This window comes from Arvicanthis niloticus, chromosome 4, assembly GCF_011762505.2.
Source record: "Arvicanthis niloticus isolate mArvNil1 chromosome 4, mArvNil1.pat.X, whole genome shotgun sequence".
NCBI classification, from domain to species: Eukaryota; Metazoa; Chordata; class Mammalia; order Rodentia; family Muridae; genus Arvicanthis; species Arvicanthis niloticus.
In genome coordinates, this window is record NC_047661.1 from 42,602,398 (window position 1) to 42,624,546 (window position 22,149).

At 36.3% G+C, this 22,149-nt stretch overlaps 1 protein-coding gene and 1 long non-coding RNA gene across 2 annotated transcripts in view; one reads left to right on the top strand and one right to left on the bottom strand.

Moving 5' to 3' along the window:
• LOC143441993 (uncharacterized) overlaps window positions 1-14,655 on the bottom strand; it is a 27,778-nt gene extending 13,123 nt beyond the window's left edge. The window contains exon 1 of the long non-coding RNA XR_013109839.1: window positions 14,400-14,655. This is a non-coding gene — a long non-coding RNA (uncharacterized LOC143441993). The remainder of the gene's footprint in view (window positions 1-14,399) is intronic.
• The window catches only part of LOC117707788 (arylacetamide deacetylase-like 2), a 19,764-nt gene extending 1,418 nt beyond the window's left edge, over window positions 1-18,346 (top strand). The window contains exons 2-5 of the mRNA XM_034501307.2: window positions 155-377; window positions 8,619-8,688; window positions 9,521-9,692; window positions 16,740-18,346. Of these exons, the coding sequence (XP_034357198.1) occupies window positions 155-377; window positions 8,619-8,688; window positions 9,521-9,692; window positions 16,740-17,342 (1,068 nt within the window). The 3' untranslated portion in view covers window positions 17,343-18,346. The remainder of the gene's footprint in view (window positions 1-154; window positions 378-8,618; window positions 8,689-9,520; window positions 9,693-16,739) is intronic.
• Window positions 18,347-22,149: the final 3,803 nt, after the last annotated feature.

Here is a 22,149-nt window from a genome sequence, read left to right on the forward strand (position 1 = left end):
CACATAATCTTGAGCGACTTCCTTCCAAAATAAAATTAGGATATAAATATCTATAGTATTATCATACTTTTTATTTTATTAATATCTCATCTTTTACATTGTTGTTATTAAAATAAAAATGCATAACGTTTAAAGTTTTGTCTTATTTTTATAGGCCACATTATGTGATACCATAGGTATCATGAAATATGAAGATGTACTAGTAATTTTCACATCAGTTCACTTTACAAAACCATTTTCAGATGAAAACATTACAGTGATTGACACAGACTTCAGTGACATCCCTGTTCGTTTGTACTTACCAAAGAGGAAGTCTGAAAGAAAGAGACCAGCTGTAATTTTTATTCATGGTGGTGCCTTTGTCTTGGGAAGTTATAGTAAGTATATTTTTATTTGTGTGCTATTGATATATTCATATTGAAATAATTGCTGTCTACCAATGAGTTAACAGACATTTGTCAATACAATGATGACTTGAGTAATATGTGCATCTTAACAGAGTTACATTGCAATGTATGATTCAAAATTCACATTCTTTTTAATACATAATTTGGTAGTAAAACAACCAAGTAGAAACAAGATGGTTTTGTTGGAAATTAGAGTCTTAAATTAACATATTGATATCTTAACCTTGAAAGTATAAATAAGCCAGGTGGTGGTGGCGCACGCCTTTAATCCCAGCACCTGGGAGGCAGAGGCAGGTGGATTTCTGAGTTCGAGACCAGCCTGGTCTGCAGAGTGAGTTCCAGGACAGCCAGGGCTACACAGAGAAACCCTGTCTCGAGAAACAAAAAAAAAAAAAAAAAAAAAAAAAAAAGAAATTAAGAAAAAAAGAAAAAAAGTTGAAAAAAAGTATAAATAATAAACTTGAAATTTAAAATAATATAACCTAGTCACATAAATTAAATAAACATTTATTATGATGTGAACCAGGTTTTTTAATTGTTAGATAGGAAATAATAGTACAATAATAGTACAATGTTGACTTGAGGAATATGTGCAATATGTTGCTGCCATACTGTAGCTAAAATTTGTTCAAGTTGTAGAGTGTGATATAACAATACTGAGGATTAGAAAACAAAGCATAACTTTGTACTAAACTTATAAAATGATAGAAAGCTGAGTAGTGAGTTCTTGCCTGGAAGTGAGTGTAGTAGCTAAGACAGAGAGACAAGGAGACAGAAACATAGACACATGCCATTTCAGACTTTTGATGACTTACAGCTTCACTACACAGAAAAGTTTGGGATATTGCACTTGACAGATGTAACAAACAGGTGATAGCACTCCTGTCCTCAGTGAACCCACTGCTTAATTATAATACCCAGTATTTTGTCTTTATAATCTGTGAACATTTTTTTCTTTTTCTTTTTTTATTTGTTTGATTTTCTTCTTTTTTCTTTTTTTTAAACTAAATATTTTATTTACATTTCAGATGCCATCCCCTTTCCCCATTTCCCCTCTCTAGAAAACCCCTATCCCATACCCCCTTCTCCTTTTTGCTTTTATAAAATTTTATTTTAATGTTAACCAAAGGCTTTATAAGTTTGGTAATGCTCAATGTCAATCAGAAGTGTAACTCAATACCCAATCTAGATGTATCAACTATCTTTGACTGGCGGAGACATGTGAATATCCACCTCCATGTCTGGGCCCCCCTCTCTCTTTCTCTCTGATCACCTAGCTCCTCCTCTCCTTCTCCTCCTCCTCCTCTCCTTACTCTTCCTGTCTGTACTCCTCCCACCTTAGCTCCTCCTACATACCACCTTTCCTGTTAAAATAAAACTTTTCTCAAAATACAGTTAGAGCATAACTATACCAATTTATGTCAGTAAGGTGCAAGATAGACCTAATACCCAGTCCATTATTTTGTTGACTAAGCAGAACCTCTGTCATCTCTCCTAAATAAAAGACTTAGTTCTGAACCTGGCTTGTTTTTTTGTTTGTTTGTTTGTTTGTTTTTTGTTTTTTTTGTTTTTTTTTGTTTTTTTTAAATTGGCTTTAGAATGAATGTCAGCTGAAAACCCTCCTCTCAAATCTTTTCTCTCAAAGTAAATAGCAAGGATTGTCTATGAGACTATAAGTTTTCAACCCCATCAGAAATCCAGAATGACTGAGATAACTGAGATTATGGGAAGCCCAAAGGATAGCTTCTAAAACTTAGCTAATTTATAGAGACCGCTGGACACCTGGACAGTCCCTATACTACAGAATGTTGGAGCATCTGATCTTCAGCCTTCTGGCCCAGGATGCAGAATTATTAAGGGCTTATTACTCTGTCTTGGCAGATATAATCAGTCAACTATTCAGCAAGTGTGTCCTTTTCTGGACAATATTTTGTCTGTAGATGGAAAGAGGCAATTCTTGCCTAGTGGCTGTCTCACCACCACTGGAATAACTCCAAAGATGCTCAGTTTCTTCTTGGAATCCAAGACAGGAAGCTGTCAGGTGCAGACATGTCTCTAATTAAAATGAACATTCATACAGAAATATTTGTAACTTCAATTCTGTGGATTTCTGATGTTTTGAAAACCAACTATTTATATAAGGCAATCTGGGCTGTTGTCTGTTAAATCCTCTCAGCTATTTCTAAAGAAAATATAGAAAACTCCCTAACAATAAACTCAAAGCCATGAATTTGCTATAGACCTTTAACTCACAGTCTATCCATCTCAAATAAGTTAAAAAAGTTAAAGAAGGACTAGGTCTAATCTGTGTATTCCTAAATGTGTTATACAGGCAGAATGCCTATGATAGTAACAATATTCATCTCACTTTTATATTTATAAGAAGCTTGTACAAATAAAAACCTTAAATTTGAAATCAAAGTAAATTTTGTACCATTTAAGAAATTATAATTTCATCTTAATAACAATTATACATATTTCTACCAGTCAGTTATGGCTATGCAATAAATTCTAGCTAATCCACCAAAACCACTACTTTTCCCTAGAAAGACAGCCCAATAATAACCACCTCAGTCCCCAAGCCCAGGGAATAGGGGCACTGACTCTTCATTAACTCCTTCAAGCTGATTATGGGTGTTGAGATATTAGAAGAGGGGTTGGGGGAAGAATAAATTGATAAGCCTCTGACACTGTGTCTTCACTGCATCAGGCTAGAATTCCAGGACATCAGAGGTTCGAGCAGGTATTCTCAGCTTGCCTGATGAGTAGATACACCAAGGCTATGTATTCTGCAATATACAATTCTCAAAACAAATTTTAGTATTAAGATAATTGTTTGTTTGAATTCTGAAATCTAATCATCTGGCTGCCTGCCTCTATCATGTCTAATCCATATAATTCTGGGCGTTTCTATGAAGGTGTGCTCCCACCATCCTCCCATTTTCGCCTCCCTGTTCTCAAATTCCTCAACACTAGGGATTCCAATCTTTCAGACACCAAGGCCCTCTACTTCCACTGATGCCTAATCCCTTACCCCGCTCCAATTACTATGATGGTGTGCTCCCACCATCCTCTCATTCCCACCTCCCTGCTCTTGAAATTCCCCAACACTTGGGGTTCCACATTTTCAGACACCAAGGCCCTCTACTTCTATTGATGCCTAACCCCTTACCCCATCTTTCCTCCTCCAATTACTATGAGGGTGTGCTCCCACCATCCTCTCATTCCCACCTCCCTGCTCTTGAAATTCCTCAACACTAGGGAATCCAAACTTTAAGGTACCAAGGCTGTCCACTTCCACTGATGCCTGGCAAGGCCACCCTCAACTACCTATACAGGTGGAGCCATGAGTCCCTCCTTTTGTGTTCTCAGGCTGGAGATCTTAGAATGGCTACTCCAGCTTGTTTCTTAGGACCACTTGCTTGAAAAATTGTTTTCCAGCCTTTTATTCTAAGGTAGCGTCTGTCTTTGTACTGAGGTGAGTTTCCTGTATGCAGTAAAATGCTGGGTCTCATTTATGTATCCAGTCCATTATCCTATGTCTTTTAATTTGGGAATTGAGTCCATTGATGTTAAGAGATATCAAGGAACAGTGATTGTTGTCTCCTGTTATTTTTGTTATTAGAGGTGAAGTTATCTTTGTGTGACTATCTTCTGTTGGATTTGTTGGAGGAGGGTTACTTTCTTGCTCTTTCTAGAGTATAATTTCCCACCTTGTATTGGAGCTTTCCTGCTATTATCCTTTGTAATGCTGGGTTTGTGGAATGATATTGTGTAAATTTGGTTTTGTAGTGGAATATCTTGGTTTCTCCATCTATGGTAATTGAGAGTTTTGCTGGGTATAGTAGCCTGGGCTGGCATTTGTGTTCTCTTAGGGTCTGTATGACATCTGTCCAGCATCTTCTATCTTTTATAGTATCTGGTGAGAAGTCTGGTGTAATTCTGATAGGTCTACCTTTATATGTTACTTGGCCTTTCTCCCTTACTGCATTTAATATTCTTTCTTTGTTTTGTACACTTGGTGGTTTGATTATTATGTGACAGGAGGTATTTCTTTTCTGGTCTAGTCTATTTGGCATTCTATAGGCTTCTTGTATGTTTATGGGCATCTTGTTCTTTAGATTAGGGAAGTTTTTTTCTATAATTTTGTTGAAGATATTGATTGGCCCTTTAAGTTGGGAATCTTCACTCTCATCTATACCTATTATCCTTAGGTTTGTTCTTCTCATTGTGTCCTGAATTTCCTGGATGTTTTGTGTTAAGAACTTTTTGCATTTTGCATTTTCCTTGACAGTTGTGTCAATATTTTCTATAATATCTTCTGCATCTGAGATTCTCTCTTTTATCTCTTGTATTCTGTTGGTGATGCTTGTATCTATGATGCCTGATTTCTTTCTTAGGTTTTCTATCTCCAGGGTAGTCTCCCTTTGTGGTTTCTTGATTGTTTCTACTTCCAGTTTTATGTCCTGGATGGTTTTATTCAATTCCTTCACCTGATTGGTTGTGTTCTCTTGTAAGTCTTTAAGGGCTTCTACCTGTTTACCTGTGTTCTCTTCAATTTTTTTGAGAGTGTTATTTATGTCCTTCTTGAAGTCCTCTATCATCATCATTAGAAGTGATTTTAAATCTGAATCTTGCTTTCCTAGTGATATGGGGAATTCAGGACTTTCTTGTTTGGGAGAACTAGGTTTTAATGATGCCAAGTACTCTGGGTTACTGATGCTTATGTTCTTGTGCTTGCCTTTTGCCATCTGTATCTCCTAAGTGCTATCTGCCCTGTCCCTGACTGGAGCCTGTCTTTCCTATTTTCTTGGTTGTATCAGAATTTGTGGGGTGGGTATAACTATTGGGTTAAGCACTGGGACCCAAAATCTACTCAGTGCTCAAGCTCAGACAGGAGTTAGAGCTCCTGGGATACCTGCTTCATCTGGGTTCTTGGAGACTGGGGGCAGAGCTGCCACCCAAGATCTGCTCAGTGCTCAGGCCCAGACTGGAAGGAACCAGTGTTCCAGTCTGGGAGTGACTTGCTGGGTCCTTGTGGATCCCAGTTACTCCCTGTTAGGTGTGGGTCTTGCTGTCTGCTTACCTAAGATACTGCCCTAGACAGAGCACCTGGGATCCCTGCTTTCTCTGGGTTCTTGGAGATTGGGGGCAGAGCTGCCACCCAAGATCTCCTCAGTGCTCTGGCACAGACTGGAAGGAACCACTGTTCCAGGCTTTGTGTACATTTTAAAATAAGCAAAAAGGCTACTGTGGAAAGCCGGGCAGCCAATTGAGTGAGCATGTTTCAGATAGGTATTACCTTCACATTTAGTGGTAAAGAAACAAATAGATTAAAAAATGTTTTCAATCCAAAGGTTGAGTGCAAGCAACTACATCTGTATTGGTCAGGCTCTGGCAGAGATTTCCAGGGGAATGCCATAAAAGGCTCCTGTCAGGAAGCACTTCTGGGCATCAGCAATAGTGCCTGGGTTTGGTGTCTGCAGACAGGATGAATCCCTAGGTCGGGCAGTCTCTTGATGGCCTTTCCTTCAGACTATGCTCTACCCAATGGAGGAGTTAGGGGAAGAACTAAGTCAGCTGAAGGGATTCTCAACTTCATAGGAAGAACAACAAAATCAACAAACCAGACCCACCCCCCAGAGTTCCCATGGACTAAACCACCAACCAAAGAGTACACATGGAGGGATCCATGGCTCTAGATAAATATGTAGCAGAGAATTGCCTTATCTTGTATCAATGGGAGGGGAGACCCCATAGGCTCAATGCCCCAGTGTAGGAAAGAGCTAGTACAGTGAGGCTGGAGTGGGTTGTGGGTGGGGATGCTCCCTCATAGAAGTAGGGGAGAGGGGGGATGGGATAGAAAGTTTGTGGAGGGGAAACTCAGGAAGAGGGATAACATTTGAAATGTAAATAAATAAAGTATCATGTGTGTGTGTGTGTGTGTGTGTGTGTGTGTGTGTGTGTGTGTGTGTGTTGAAAGTCCCACAGTTCGAAAGGGAAGAAAGAAAAGGACATCTGAGCAGAATTCAGAGGATTAAGGCTCCTACTGAGAGGCCATGCATGCTCTCAGTGTTGCTTGAAATTGCCACCTCTCAGGAGTTAGGCCATCTGTTTTGCTCCAGTGACATTTCTAAATTGCCATCCTGTTTCAAACTTCACCTGTTCCTTATGGATATAAGTGCATGTTTGGTGTCTCCCAGTTCTCCTCTTTCCTTAATGGTCAGAAACTTACTGCCATATTACTTATTCTAATTTTCTATATTTACATTCTAGGATAAGACATGTTTATTTTTCAGTCAAGACTAGTCTCTACTTTCCTAGGAATTATATTTTTTTCCAAATCATCACTTGATTTATATTTCTTCTACATGCAATTGTAACCCCTTTTTGATTCCTAAATATGTACTGTCTTTTCTGCCTTGACTTCTGTCAGTCCCCAGTTGTTAAAATTATTTCTTAATCATTCTTTAATTTCTGAGACTTGTTTCCTTGTTTGTCTCTTTCTTGCCTTCTGATTCTTTCTTAGAGCAGTGTAATCTTAAAGAAATCACTGCTATTTTCTACACTGGCAGCTTGTATGAAAGGAATTTGTGTCCTTCCTTTTTCTTCCTTTACTTTATTTCTTCATTTGCAACTGCAACATTAAAACAAGAGAAAAGCTAACACCATGCTGAAATAAGTTAATTGTACTTTACCAATATTAATATTCCTTACATTCCAGTATTTTATTCTTTAGTTGTGGGTTGCACCTTTTCCTCTACTTTACTGTTTATTTGTTTTCAATCTAGTCCCCACACCCATCCTATTGATGTGGACTGTTTCACATCTCTAACCTTGTTGCTGGACTTAAGTTCAATCAATTCAGCTGCAGACTGGTCTGCATACCTGGTCATTAGTGTGTCATGTGAATTCCTTAGCAGATACAATCACATCACTTTCTCAAGGAGTAAATGGAAAAATAAATACAACTCCCAAGAACACAAGAAAGGCAAACTTGCCTTCATAGTGACTACTATACTTTTTTTTTTTTTTTTTTATAGTCTTTCAGCCTTCTACACTTTATGACATGTTCTGGGCAAAAATTCTGAGCATCCTTTTGTTCCTACCCACACTATGTAGACTATCATTTAGATTTATTCCTATTCTTTCTTCTCTGGTTGCTCATCACCATTTCATCATTTCTATTACCTTCTTTTTCAACCTTCCATGATGTGAAAATATGGCCATACTGATTAGTAAGAAATTTGTAAGAAACAACATCCATTTGTTGATGAATCCTATGTCAAATTTTGAAATGTAGACACCTACATTCCCTTTCTGTTACCTTGTCAACTTTCTGCCTCTGGTCCCTGTAGCATATTTACCTATCCATTTACGTTTCTCCAAGGGTTGTGAATTCTCGATAAATTGTTACACATTTTACTAAAGTCACATATCATTTTCTCTTGTTCATTTTCTGGTAATTATTATTTTTATGTTTAACATGATGGCTGTCAATTTATGCTTTTCAATTGAATGAGTATGTATTGCTAATTAAGAGAATAATTGACATGAATCTCTGTTAAAATTTTTACGAAAGTCTTTTCTTTTTCTACCTCCTTTAAGTTTGTTAATTATTTTTTCTACAGTTAGTTTTTATAAGGAATTATAAGTGCAAGAGCATATTCTTATTTGATTTTAATAAAAATTAAAATTCTTACTTATATACAGAAAGGTAACCTAAAGTTTACTTGAAATTTTACTAACTTGCCTGAACTTATATAAGTATGTAAGCCTCTGGCAAAAAACCTCATTAGGTCTAACTGCACTAAATAGTATACCCCGTATTACACTTAAGTTGATGTCCTGTCAGTGAAAGCTTCCTTCAATGAATAATAATTATGCTGAATCTCTAAATTTGTGAAAATTATAATGCTGCCTGCAATGTTATCTTCAACTCAATTTCAGAGATTCTAAAACTTCTCCCAAGAGTTTCATGGAGTATGTCAGTAATGAGTTGCAGACAGTCTTTTTCTGGAACTTTGACAGAATGCTGCCTGTGACAATAAAATACTGAGTTTGGATACTGAGTTCCAATTAACTGATCAGTCAACCAGTCAATCAGCCCACCAATCACATTCACATTTCTAGCACATTCACGATTGTTTCTGGGTTTCCGTGGTTTGCTATTTACAGTAGATCATTTTATCCTTATTCCTTTCATTTCAGAGATATCAGCCTATGATGATCTGAACCGATGGACAGCAAACAAGCTTGATGCTGTTGTTGTTGGAATAGAGTAAGAGAAAATGATATTTCTTACCACATTTCATGCACTCACAATATAACTTGGTCTATTCAGAGCTGTCATCCAACCGACTAATTCACATATTCTATGAATTTTTGTTTATATTTTTTTGACTTATAAGTTTAATGTCAATATGTTGTCAAAGTCATCAGTATTGTTTTGATTCCTGCTATTTTAGAAACTAGTATGAGGTCAGAATAATAAGCATATGTTTCATTAAGGTTATGACATCTCTTGTAATCTCAAGCAACTCATTTTATACGCAAGTAAAATGAAAATTCTCACTTATCTACAAAAAGGTATACTCATCATATGCTTGTGATATTAAATTTTGTTTGATCTTTTTCTAAACACTGTGTGAAGTTAGAGATGTTCTTGGTTCTAACCCTATTAGGTAAAAATATTTTAATAACTTGAACATTAAAAGATATTATTGAAATAATAAGTATTAATATTCACAACAAACTTTTGCCAACATTTACAATAGTATACTAAAATATGAGCAAATACATATTACCTTAGTGCTTAATATCTAACCACTGTACTACTGAAATACTCAGAATTAGGACTGCAAAATTACTGTTTATCTCACTAATTCCATAATGCAGAAATAGACTTACAACCAATACCTGAAACCCTTAAGTAGAATCTACACCTCACTTTAAGACAGACATTACCAGTGAGCTCTAGTTAAATGATGAGACTTAGGATTTAAAGTAGGGCCAACATATCAGTGTATCTGTTGCTGAGAGCGAGATGTTTCCTCGCATAACTTTAACCAGGGTTTTGTTTTGTTGTGGATTTGCTTGATTTATTTCTAAAGCTACAGGCTTGCTCCTAAGCATCCATTCCCAGCTGCCCTTGAAGACTGTGTTCATGTGACCAAGTTCTTTCTCCAGGAAAATATTCTTGCAAAATACAGAGTGGATCCCTCTCGCATCTGCATTATGGGAGACAGTTCTGGGGGTACCTTGGCAGCAACAGTGACTCAACTGGTAGGTTGTATGTGTTATATACATTTTAACCCTAATCAAAAAAAAAAAAAAAAAAAAAAAAAGCTGTGTTTGAATTACTTTTATACTGTTATACCTGAAATATAAATTAAACAAGTATGATTATCCATTTTGCATGATATTACTTTAGATGTGGCTTTATTGTCTAATGTTAAGGACAGTGTTTAAAATCCTACATTTTTAGGGGGATGGAGGCAGGCTCAGGGCATTGAACCAATGGCTTTGTGTTTGCCAGACAAATGCTCTACCTTCTCTTTTAAAGTTATTCTTTCAAAACAGACTTTTGTTTAGGTTTTATGAACTTGTTTATAGATTGTGCAGGCCTTGACCTTGTGAGCCTCCCACCCAGCAACTGAAGAACCAAGTATTAGAAAACTGTAATGATAGCCGTGGCTTACCCTGGCAATGTTAGGTAAACGTTTACCAATTGCTTTGAATTGCTCTATTCATTTCAATACAGGGTTCTTGCTGTTCATACTTACTAAATTTAAGTAGAAAATCTATAAAGAATTTTTTCAATATTTTTGTATAATTATAGGCGAAAAATGTATTAGTACCTTTTCTCCTCTGAAACTAAACAATTAACAAGAAACAAATACAGGGAAGAACTTGTAATGGCTCTTGGAACACTAAGTACATCATAGCGGCAAAGGCATGGCAGTGGTAGTTGGTTATAGCTGTGTCACTAGGAGTGTGAGACTGCTTGCTCCTACCTCCCAAGTCAAGAATCTGGGGACATGATTTCTGGTACCCACCTTCATTTCTAATATTCCTCTTTTCTTCTTCTGAAGTCTCAACTGATATAGAGGTGCCTCCATATTCAATACGAATATTTACCCCTTCATTTCCTCTGAAATACCATCATAGTCACTTCTAGAGATGTGCTTCAATCTCCATCTCCTACATGGTTCTAAATCTAGGCCAGTTGATATTGATGAGTAACCATGACAATGTGGTAAACATGTAGATTGTCATAGATAACATTAGACAACAAATCATGTTTAGAATAATTTTTACTGTAATAAAATTAAATCACCTCATAGTAGAATTCTTGTTGAGTATAGCTGAATAATCACTATCAAATAGGTAATATTTTGAAAGGCAATCCCAATCCAATAGATGATTCAAAATCCCACAAATGCTTTTGTAGAACAAAATGAGTATTTTGTATAATTTTTATTACGTAGACTGGCTTCTTCTTATAAAGTAGATGCAGTCTCAAAGTTTGTGTTTATTTAGTTTTACTGAATATTTTAATTTTTCTTCACTTCAATGTTAATATTTAACCAGTAATATGTCTCTTTCTTCAAGACTATTTTAAGAAAAACTATCTCTTTATCAAACTATTATAAAAGCCCAATGAAATGCTATCTTCTATAACCTAAAATACTCAAAAGATGTTCTTGCATCATTTTAATGTGTTGTTTCGTGAGGTCACCAGTGAACAACAAGGCTATGAAGTAGGTCATGGCCCTCTAATAGAAAAATACAAATAGATATACTAAAATACATAAAATATATGATTTATGTTGTAAATAGACATAAGAAAACTATTTCATTTATTAAGTGCAAAGAGTTTATTGGAAATCCAATCCTTTTAATATTCAGTCTTACTGTATAAACAGAATTTTTGGATGAGTGGAAAACAATGATATGAATGTATGGAGAAACATTGTGTAACACTGTTCATAGACACTAGAAAATGCTTAACTTCTGAAAGCTATTGTGGCCTTTACTTGGCAACATGATTAAAGCACAAATGCCTGGTCCTCTGCTCGTTAGCATAATTCACTATTCTATTAGAGTCCATTGCACAGTGAAAGATAACAGAGAAATTACTAAGACTGCAGCAACTGAACCCTGTATCCAAGCTTGAGGTCTCTCTGGAAGCAGAACTTGCAACAAAAACTTGGCTGTTGCTTATACAATATTCTCTAATGTACCATAAGAAAAGAATGTCAATATTCTAGACTGGGTGGTTGAAAATAAATATAATCAAATAGAGATTAAAAATGGGACACTGTAATAGGGAGCTGCACTGTGTACCTCTGATTTCACAAAGTTTCAGCAAGTCATTTAGAAAGATGAAAGGGTGATGAATGAGCTAGTTAAATTAGATAGAAGGGTAAATAGTAACATATTGCGATGACTCAGAAAGTGTCTGAAATAAAAAAGAAAGAAAAAAAAAACCTTAGAGTTTTGAATAAAAAGAGACTACTTTGTACTTAACTGAATAAGCTTTTAGGCATAATATACACAGTATTTAGCTTGGTAGTGATGGCTCACATCTTTAATCTCAGCACTCAGTAGGCAGAGACAGGCAAGCTTTGAGTTCAAGACAAGCCTGAACTACAGAGGAAAGTCCAGGTCAGGCAGAACTATATAACCTTTCTCTCTTTCTCTCTAACTCTCTCCCTCTCTCTCTCTCTTTCTCTCTGCCTCTCTCTTTCTCTCTCTGTGTCATCATATATATTACCAATTAATAAATTAATTTAATAGTAACAAATCATTATTTATTATTAAATATTATAATATAAAAAGAATATAAATAATTATACATTACAATACATATTATAAATTTATAAAATATAATATATAATGATATGAAATATGCATAAATATATGTAAGAATATACAGTTATATCATATAGAATTATATTGTATATAAACTTATATAAAATGTATCTTAGATATTTACATATTATAAATATATAAATAATAAATAAATATATAAAATAAAATATATAATTACATGTAACGTTGTAAAATTATATTCTTATGTACTTATATTTAATTTTATATTTTATATATATCTATATTTGTTTTTTTTTGAGACAGGGCTTCTCTGTGTAATTATATACTGTGTACACACACACCCACATATACACACATGCACAGTGTTTAACATAAGGTAAGGAATTAATCATTGCTCTATTGGAACTGCTGTAAATTGTTCTTTGAATTTAAGAATTGAGTCTCTTCTGCCACTAGACAAGTATTGCCTCTTTCCATCTACAGACAAATTACTGTCCAGAAAAGGACACACTTGCAGAATAGTCGACTGATTATATCCGCCTAGACAGAGTAATCAGCCCTTAATAATTCTGCAGCACTAAGGTCTGTCAGATGATCCTGGGCCAGAAGGTGGAAGAACAGATGCTCCAACGTTTTGTAGTAGAGGGAGTGTCCAGGTGTTCAGAGGTCTCTATAAATTGGCTAAGTTTTAGAAGCTATGCTTTGTGCTTCCCAAAATTATAGTTAACTCAGTCATTCTGGATTTCTGACAGGGTTGAAAACTTATAGCCTCATAGCCAATCCTGGCTATTTACCTTGAGAGAAAAGATTTGAGTGGATGGTTGTCAGCTGACATTCATCCTAAAGCCAAGGAAAAAGCCAGGTTCAGAACTAAGTGTTTTAGTTAGGAGAGATGACAGAGATTCTGGTTAGTCAACAAAATGATGGACTGGGTATTAGGACTATCTTGTACCTCAGTGGTACAAATTGGCATAATTATGCTCTAATTGTAGTATGAGAGAAAAGTTTCATTTTAACAGGAAGGGTGATATGTAGGAGGAACTAAGGTGGGAGGAGTACTGAGAGGAAGAGAAGGAGTAAGGAGAGGAGGAGAAGAAGGAGAGGAGAAGCTAGGTGATGAGAGAGAGAAAGAGGGGGGATACAGGGAGGCAGATGTTCACGTATCTCCACCAGTCAAAGATAGTTGATGTATCCAGGTTGGATAGTGGGTTACACCTCTGAGCAATACCAAACTTATAAAGCCTTTGATTAACATTTAAAAAAAAATGTATAAGTGCAAAAAGAAAACGGGGGCATGGGATAGGGGTTTTCTAAGGAGGGGGAATGGGAAAAGGGGATGGCATCTGAAGTGTAAATAAAATATCCAATAAAAAATGAAAAAAAAGAAAAATATATTAATTGTATTATTATAATTATATAATTAGATTATTAATAGATATATTAATCAAAAAAAGAATTGAGTCTCTTGACTAGACATTAAAATATATAAGCATAGGTATATATGATTATGGTAAAAATTAAATACCTACTAACATACATGGAATAGTTATTGTCAAAATACTTAATGTAGTTGTAACTTGTAAAAAGTCACTAACTTTCCACATTTTGATCCTTCAGCTGATTGAGGAAAGTTAATTTGTTCTTTGAGTTATATTAAGATAGCTGAGAGCCCTGCATGATAAACTAGCAGAAGGCAGGCAGAAATGTTTAGGGATATTAGATTCAAAATACTTACCACAAATTGAAGTTTTTGAGACTGAAAGTTTGGTTTAGCAAGTAAGGTGCTGGACCCATGCAGACTCACACATATATAGTAAATTGATAATAAATAAAGGTAGTAAAGTTTTTGAGGTACTAAGATTATAAAAAACAGTATAGGTAAGGATGATAAGGGGATTAGGACCATGTCCTTGAGGGCTGAACTAAAATCCACTACATAGAGTCACCCCAGGGACTCTCTCCTGCTGTGCTGAGATGCTGAGGTACACACTACTCCTACTGACATCATGTCGTTCTGCTCCGCACTGTTCACCCAGTGTCACCTTTGCTTTACTGCTACCCAAACTGCCTTTACATTTTACTGTAGTGGCTACTGAAATTCTGTTAGGATGCCTTACAAAAGCATGTAGAACTAAGCCAAGCAATTTAACTCACCTTATTTATTGTTGACCTCTTTACAAGATCATATTTTTTTCTAGTTGGGAAGACAGGAGTCAGCCTTATAGATGTACTGTTTTTCCAGGCAAGGCTGTGTGGTATCAGGGTAATAGACCAGAAGCTCTCAAAGATTGTACAGAGTGTAAAAATATTTGCTGATTCTGTTGTAAGCACGAGGCCTTTCCCACGAAGTCCAGGTTGGTGTCACAAAAGGCTGTCACATGTGAAAAGACTGTGAGAAGCCGAGACTTGTGGCCACTGAGTCTCCTTTCTGTGCCTCGAGAGACAGATGTTTTGAGCCAGGGTAGACCCTGTGACCCATCTGACTTGCCAAGGTTAAGACATCCATTGTTGTTCCTTATCAGGTGTTCAGTGTCCTGGATAAATGTTGACACTGCCAATTCTTCAGCGATTGTCTTCTTCAGTGCAAAAGGACCTTTGCCCTGGTCACCAGTATCTCTATAGGGAATTTGGCACAGTAGATTCTGAAAGTGCTTTCATGCACTGGGAGCTACTTTTTTGGAGTTTATAATAAAATATAGATATTAATGATATTTATGATGTCTTTGTTCAAAAGGCTTTTAATAATAAAGTTTAAAAAAATAATTACTTAGTGGTAAATATGTATATTCCCAACATAAAGTTTTAACTACTACTGAGAACAATTGTTCTGTTTTCTCTTTTTAAAAATGTCATCGTCTTCACTTAATGTCTGCCTTTCAGGGTTCAGAAATTTGCCTGGATATACACACATGTGTTTGCACAAGCCTGTGCATTTTCAAGTGTGTGTTCATTAATATAGAAGCCAGAAATTGACACTGGGGGTCTCCATCTTTCTCTGTCTGAGTTTTGTAACTGGGTCTCTAATAGAGAACACTGAGTAATCTACATTGGCAGCCTAGTTAATTTCCGGAATCCCCTTGTGTCAACCTTAATCACACAGTGCTGAGGTAACAGGCATATTCTGCATGCCCTGTTTTTTTGTTTGTGTGTTTATTTGGCCCTCTGAATTCAGGTCAGCTAATATTTTGTTGACTAAGCTAACATCTCAGTGGCTGCTCTTAATAATTTCTCATTTTTCTTCTGTATTTTACTATAAAATAAAAAGGCTAAATTAAGGTTTAGCCTTGTTGTTTCTCAAATATAATTATATGTGCTAACTCACTTGTAGACAGAACTTCTGCTCCATATGAAGGAGCTATCATGTGGGTTTGCCTCAGTTTTAAGTTATATTTGCCAATGGATTTTCTACTAATTAGAAAGGCTGCAGTTTATTTATAAAATTCCCATTCCAAAGCTATTGTGAAGAATAAGGACCATGGGAAAAATTCTTAGGGATTTTTTTTTTCCTTCATGAACTTGGAGGACCTCACTTCTATTGTGCTGCAATTTGTAGTTGGTCAGATGGCTAGCCTTGTGATAAGCTAATAAGATTTCATGGAATTCCGTCATTTTGAGTAAGTCCTTTGCCTTTATGACGTCATGGCCTTGAGAGCACATTTCATAGCGTGGAATTTCCCAAGAATTGGCAGCAGATACAATCACTGTTTCAGAACAGCTGTAGAAGCTGCTGCTGTTGAGGTTCTCATGCTCACAGGTGAAGTTCAGGTTCACTAAGTGGAGTGCACAGGAACAAAGGGATGTAGCTGCAGACTCATAACTCCTATTATTTCTGATAAGAAATAGACTTTATATGCAACATTTCACATCCTTTTCTGATCTTCTGATTTTCATACATTACTCTCTGTATTTTCTATCACGCCACACAACTTAGATAAATGTTAAATGCTTTCTAGAGCATGTCAAGTTTCTTTAGACTTTATGTGTAAGTATTGGCAACTGTATTTTATTATATGTGTAGATTTTGCTCATTATGTTACTCAGGTCAAAAATTCTTTTAGGGAAATTAAAAATGGTAATACATGGTTATTATTATAGCATCTGGGAGACTGAAACAAGGGGACACTATGTTCCAGAACAACCCTGAGATGTTCAACTAGGTTTAACTAAAACACACACAAACACGATAGCTGAATTTCTAAAAGCAAATAAACATGAAAAAAATCCAATATTATAAATAAAAATCTTGTCACCCTAAGATAACACTGATCATCTTCCAATGTGGCTGTCAAATGTGAATACATGTGTGAGCAACAGAGTGTATATTGTTTCTATATAGATAAGAGTGGAATGGCACTGTCATGTCTCTAATACTGAATGTCATCAGAAAATTTACTAGAGTTTCAGAGGAATTTATTTAAGTAAGCCCACTGAAATGAAACTGCAAGTCCTTTCATTTGAAAGCTATTGACTCATTAGATTTCATTATATTTCTAGCTACAGAATGATCCAAAATGTAAAGACAAAATTAAAGCCCAAGCATTGATGTATCCTGGCCTACAGTCACTTGATACTTTGCTACCTTCTCATCAAGAGTATCAACATGGTCCGATTCTGACCAGGGAGATGATAATTAAGTTGGCTTGCCTATATTTGACTGAAGACAAAGTTCTACCCCAGGCTGTACTGAGAAATGAGCATATGCCTACAGAGTCAAGACACCTGTTCAAGTTTGTTAACTGGAGTCACTTCCTTCCTGAGAAATATAAAAAGAACCATGTTTACACTGAACCAGTTCTTGGAAAATTGAATGTTTCCTATCCAGTACTTGTGGATAGCAGGTTGTCCCCTTTGATAGTCAATGACTCCCAGTTACAGAGTCTGCCATTAACATACATTGTCACTTGTGAACATGATCTCTTAAGAGATGATAGCCTTATTTACATCTCACGGCTTAGAAATGTTGGGGTGAAAGTTACTCATGAGCATATAGAGAAAGGAGTCCATGGAGCCCTATCATTTACCACCGCTCCAGTGTTTTTAAACTTAGGAGTAAAAATAAGAGAGAAGTATATTAATTGGTTAGAAGAAAATCTATAATACAATGAAGCATGTAGCTAGGTAATCCATAAAGAAATGTGACAGTTATATTTTGTACTATTGTATGATCTATGGGCACAGAATTAACTGACTCGTGGATAAAGACACATTTCAATTTGAGTACAAGTTACTGTATATGTTTGAGAAAGTAACTTCACTTATTCAATCTTGACAAGATTGCTAAAATGAGAATACTTGCTTCATTATCTATATTAATTACCATTTGTTGTAAAAAATGTACTTCGAGTAGTTAAAAATGTCAGAAGAGTAAAAAATTGTGTGTTTGGTTACATGCCAACATTTTTTGAGATTTTTCACTGTAGTAATAAGTCAAATTTGGAATGTATTACATGAAGACAATCCATTTCCTTTAAAAATGGAAAGGAGTCATGATGACTGGATGGGCTGATACATTACTCACTAGGAGCCCAGTGGTAGAGAGGTAGTCAGGTAGACAGATCTCTGTGGCTTTAAGACCACAACAATTGTAATCGAAGTTGTATGGACTGAGCATTCTATGCACTTCTGCTATGTTATGGACTCCCCATGAATTTTATATTCTTCATTTTATAAGAACACTTTCTATATTGGAGGATTTCAAATGGTCATGAGCTCTTCCTAAAGACTGATCGTTTGTGCCTTAAACTCTTGTAAGATCAAACTTGATGGCAATCTATGTGGATTGTATTTATTGTGGGACACCTCTTAATGCATGATGGTATCCAGCCAACTATAGATGTATGTAACATTATTTATAGTATTCTTTTGAATTTTTGCAATGAAGCGTTATGCAGAGACTGCATATTCAGAGTTATGTGAGTTGATGATCTCCAGACGTTTGCTTTCTTTTGATGATAGAACACATATTCCTGTAAGCACAAATCAGCTCATAAATAGCTGCATTTTTACTCAGAAGCATTAAAATCAATGTTAGTTTTCTGATTTCCTGGTGATTCTGCTGCTTGTCTATGATCATTTGACATGTTTGGTGCTTTTTTTTCCTTAATGCGGAATAAACTTTGTACAATTGAAATTAAATATGTCTTATGAATTTAGTTGGTAATCTAATCTTCATCTCTAAATATATTTTCATTAATGTTGTTCTGCAGCTAGAGATGTTTTGTTCATCTTGAATATGATTACTTCATTGGTGTCTTAGATTTCACCATAAGACCCTTTTCCTTGCTATCCAGACACTAAGCTGTGGCAAGAACATCAGAAAAATTTGGATAAATGTTTTTTTTTTTTTTGCTGTTGTTTGTGAAGCTATAACATTGTAAATAGCATTAAGCTGCTTGTTTCATTTGTGAAAGAGGAAGAATATCAAACCAGACTTGATGAAAATTGCTTGTTTTCATTAAGTAATAATCACAAAGTGAGGGAGAATTAGGAAGTATAGGTAGACATGGAAATGGAATACAGGGTTCTCAGTTGGCAGCTTTTTGTTCCAGAAGATATTTGAAGAAGATACTTGGAGAAGGGCCTGAAGAGGGCATTTAAATTAAAAACTAATAATGGAAAGATGGGGACCCAGAGTTCTATAAGCCACCAACTCAGAGCCTCATTCGCAGATTTCCCCACTTAGGGAGACACTAAGAGGAGTGCTTGAAGTAAATCTGTTACTTCTCTTTCTTCATGGCTTGGTGTTATGTCATTCCTGGATGTTGAATTTGTTGTTCTTTACATGGAATGGGTTTTGACAACTTCCTAGAAACCACATGGACCCTTGTTACAGTATTGGAGTTTCAGAAGAACTCTACTCTGGATTGGTATACCTAACTGAAAATTGCTGAGAAGGAATCAGAAGTTGCTAGAGTAGTCTGGTACTTCCAGGGGACCTCACTCACCCCAAGCATTAGTACCATAGACATATACTTCATTGCTACTAGGAGCAAGGAGAATAGGAGACTAGAGCTGATGGAATGATTGGCTTTGATTCTAAAGCTAAGAGAAGCTCCCTCCTGAAGAAATCGAATGGGTATTATAGTCACCTAGCTGGACACCAAAGTACCAATTATCATCCAAGAAGGAAAGCTAGGAAAAAGCAGATTCCTTATTCAGTATGCATGAGAAAGGCCCAATGGGAAGGTCCCCTCTATGTTTGATCACTAACCTCACAGTTAGCTCCTGGGACTTTGTACTGTGACATAGCTAAGCATGAGTATCCCATGGTAGGCTTGCCAGTGTAAATGAAGAGATTCTAAGCTTCCTCTCTGTTTCTTGAGCCATTCTATCAAGGAGGGAATACTTGAATCTACCCTGAAGTTTCCTCAAGTGGAGACATGAAAGTCATTCCAAACTTGCTTTGAAGAGTGCCTGAAATTCAAAGGCAGATGGCTTTGAGTGAGACAGCGGGGAAGTTCCATATGTAGAAAAGTTCACTGGGTGCTGGTATCTGAGGGCAGAAGTGACTTTAATTGTTTAGTTGGAACTCACATGGCTACTATAGGCTTGTCCTCACTTTCCATAAGAGGTTTTAATATGAAAGGTATGAGTGTCCTGCTTTAACTACATCAACATAGTCCTCACTCAGCCTGCACCTTGGGATCCTGGATTAACTCATTGCCACAGGCAAGCCTGATTAGCATTCATGCAACACTAGACACTTCAGGTCTGTTGAAATGCACTTTGGTTATACTTCAGTGATTTTTCACTGGCATTGTTTTAGTTCAAGTGTTATACCAAACTTATGAGACAATATTTCATATATGAATCAGAGAAAAATTGGACATATAAAAAGGATGTAATACACAACAGCTGTCTATTTTAATTTGGCCCAGTTTTTTTCCCCACACCAGGTATGTATGTATGTATGTATGTATGTATGTACATACTTATTCATTTATTATGATCCTACAAATTGACTCTAGCACTTCATGGAAACCAGGCAATCAGTCACTGTGCTACAACCACAGCTGTCTTCATCTTGCTTGCTTGAAATTTTCATATATAACTTTAAAATGTCCTTTGTTTGAACATTTTGAGATGTGAGTAGCTGATTGAAGCAGGGCCAGTTTTTTTGTGGCTCTCTTTCTAAGTGTCAAGTCTTTCAATGCTTCCACCCAGAACATACTGTTTGTCAGAGAATGATAACATGGAAGGTTGTTTTATGGAGAGCTTCACTTGCACTGCAAGTGGGCATGTAAAATTGTAACTTAATTCTTTTTTATTTTTATTTTATTTTTATTGGATATTTTATTTACATTTCAGATGCCATTTCCTTTCCCCACCCCCTCAGAAAACCCCTATCCCATGCCCCCTTTTCCTTTTTGCTTTTATACACTTTTTAAAAATGTTAATCAAAGGCTTTATAAGTTTGGTAATGCTCAATCAGAAGTATAAACCAATACCCAACCTAGATATATAAACTATCTTTGACTGGTGGAGACACGTGAACATCTGCCTCCATATCCTCCTCCCCCCCTTCTCTCTCTTTCTCTATCTCATCACCTAGCTTCTTCTCTCTGTCTTCTCCTCTGCTCCTTACTCCTTCTCTTCCTCTCGGTACTCCTCCCACCTTAGCTCCTTGTATTTTGAGAGAAAAGTTTTATTGTAACTTGATTCTTACAGGTTTTCCTGAGGTAAGAGAACTGACTCCCTTGTGACTTGTTTCATGTGGCTGGTTTTATGAATAGGCTTTCAGTCTCAAGGGAGTTGCACAAATCTATAATCAGTGCACAGAGAGCTTATTTCAGATACAGTTGGTGCCCAAAATATACAAGATGTAAACAACTCTAGAAAATAAAATGCATAATTTGATTTTGCAAAGGAGTAAATATCTAGAATAGACTTTTCTCATAGAAGAGGCACAATGGCCAACTGACAGAAAGAAATCTGTTGAATATCATCAGCCAGGAGAAATGCAAGTAAAAGCATTATTTCTTCATCATGGGAGAATTTAGAATATTGAAAATACCAAAGTCTTGGTGAGATTGTGATGAAAATGGATGGAAATCTGCAACTGACAGGGGTGTGTGGGAGCATATCTCAAGGATGTGGCAGAAACCTAGAATGGAATGTCACTCAAGTATCAGTGAGGGTGACCTTAGCTCTGACTCACACAACAATGGAGTTATTGAACATGAAGGGGCCACATGCAGCACCCGCAAGGAAACGATAGGGACACCAACTATCCACAAAATTTATAACCCCAAATTTATCTTATCTAACAGACATGCAGGGAGTAAGCATCTGTACCTGAAATATTAATTATACTCTGTATCTTATGTACTTTGTACCATTTATTTTGCTTGCAGATAAGAGTTTAGCATAGCTGTCTTCTGGAGGCTCCATCATCAGACAAATACAAAGACCCACAACAAAACATTGGATAGAGCTTGGGGACTCTTGTGAAGAGTTGGGGGAAGGATTATGGCCCTGAAGAAAATAGGAACAACACAAGAAGACCAACTAACAATAATCAACTAGCTTCTTTCACAAGGTTCACAGAAAGCTTAATGCTGACTACATGAGCAAGTCCCTAAATCCCATGACCCAGAATTTCAAAAGAAAATGGCAGGAAAAAAAGTTGGTCTCATAGAAGAAAATGGCATAGTGGCTACCTGAGGCAGGGGTGGCAGACAGTATTGACCTAATGTTGGCCAGTGGACATAATATTTCCTTATTGTTTGGAAAGTAATTTCAAAGCGAATCTTAATAATCAAGTATTGTGACACGATCATGCCTGAGGGTATATTTTACATTATAATTTATTTATTTATTTATTTATTTAGTTTATTTATTTATTTACATTTCAAATGTGGTTGCCTTTCTTGCTCATCCCTCTGCAAACCCCTCCCCCCTCCAC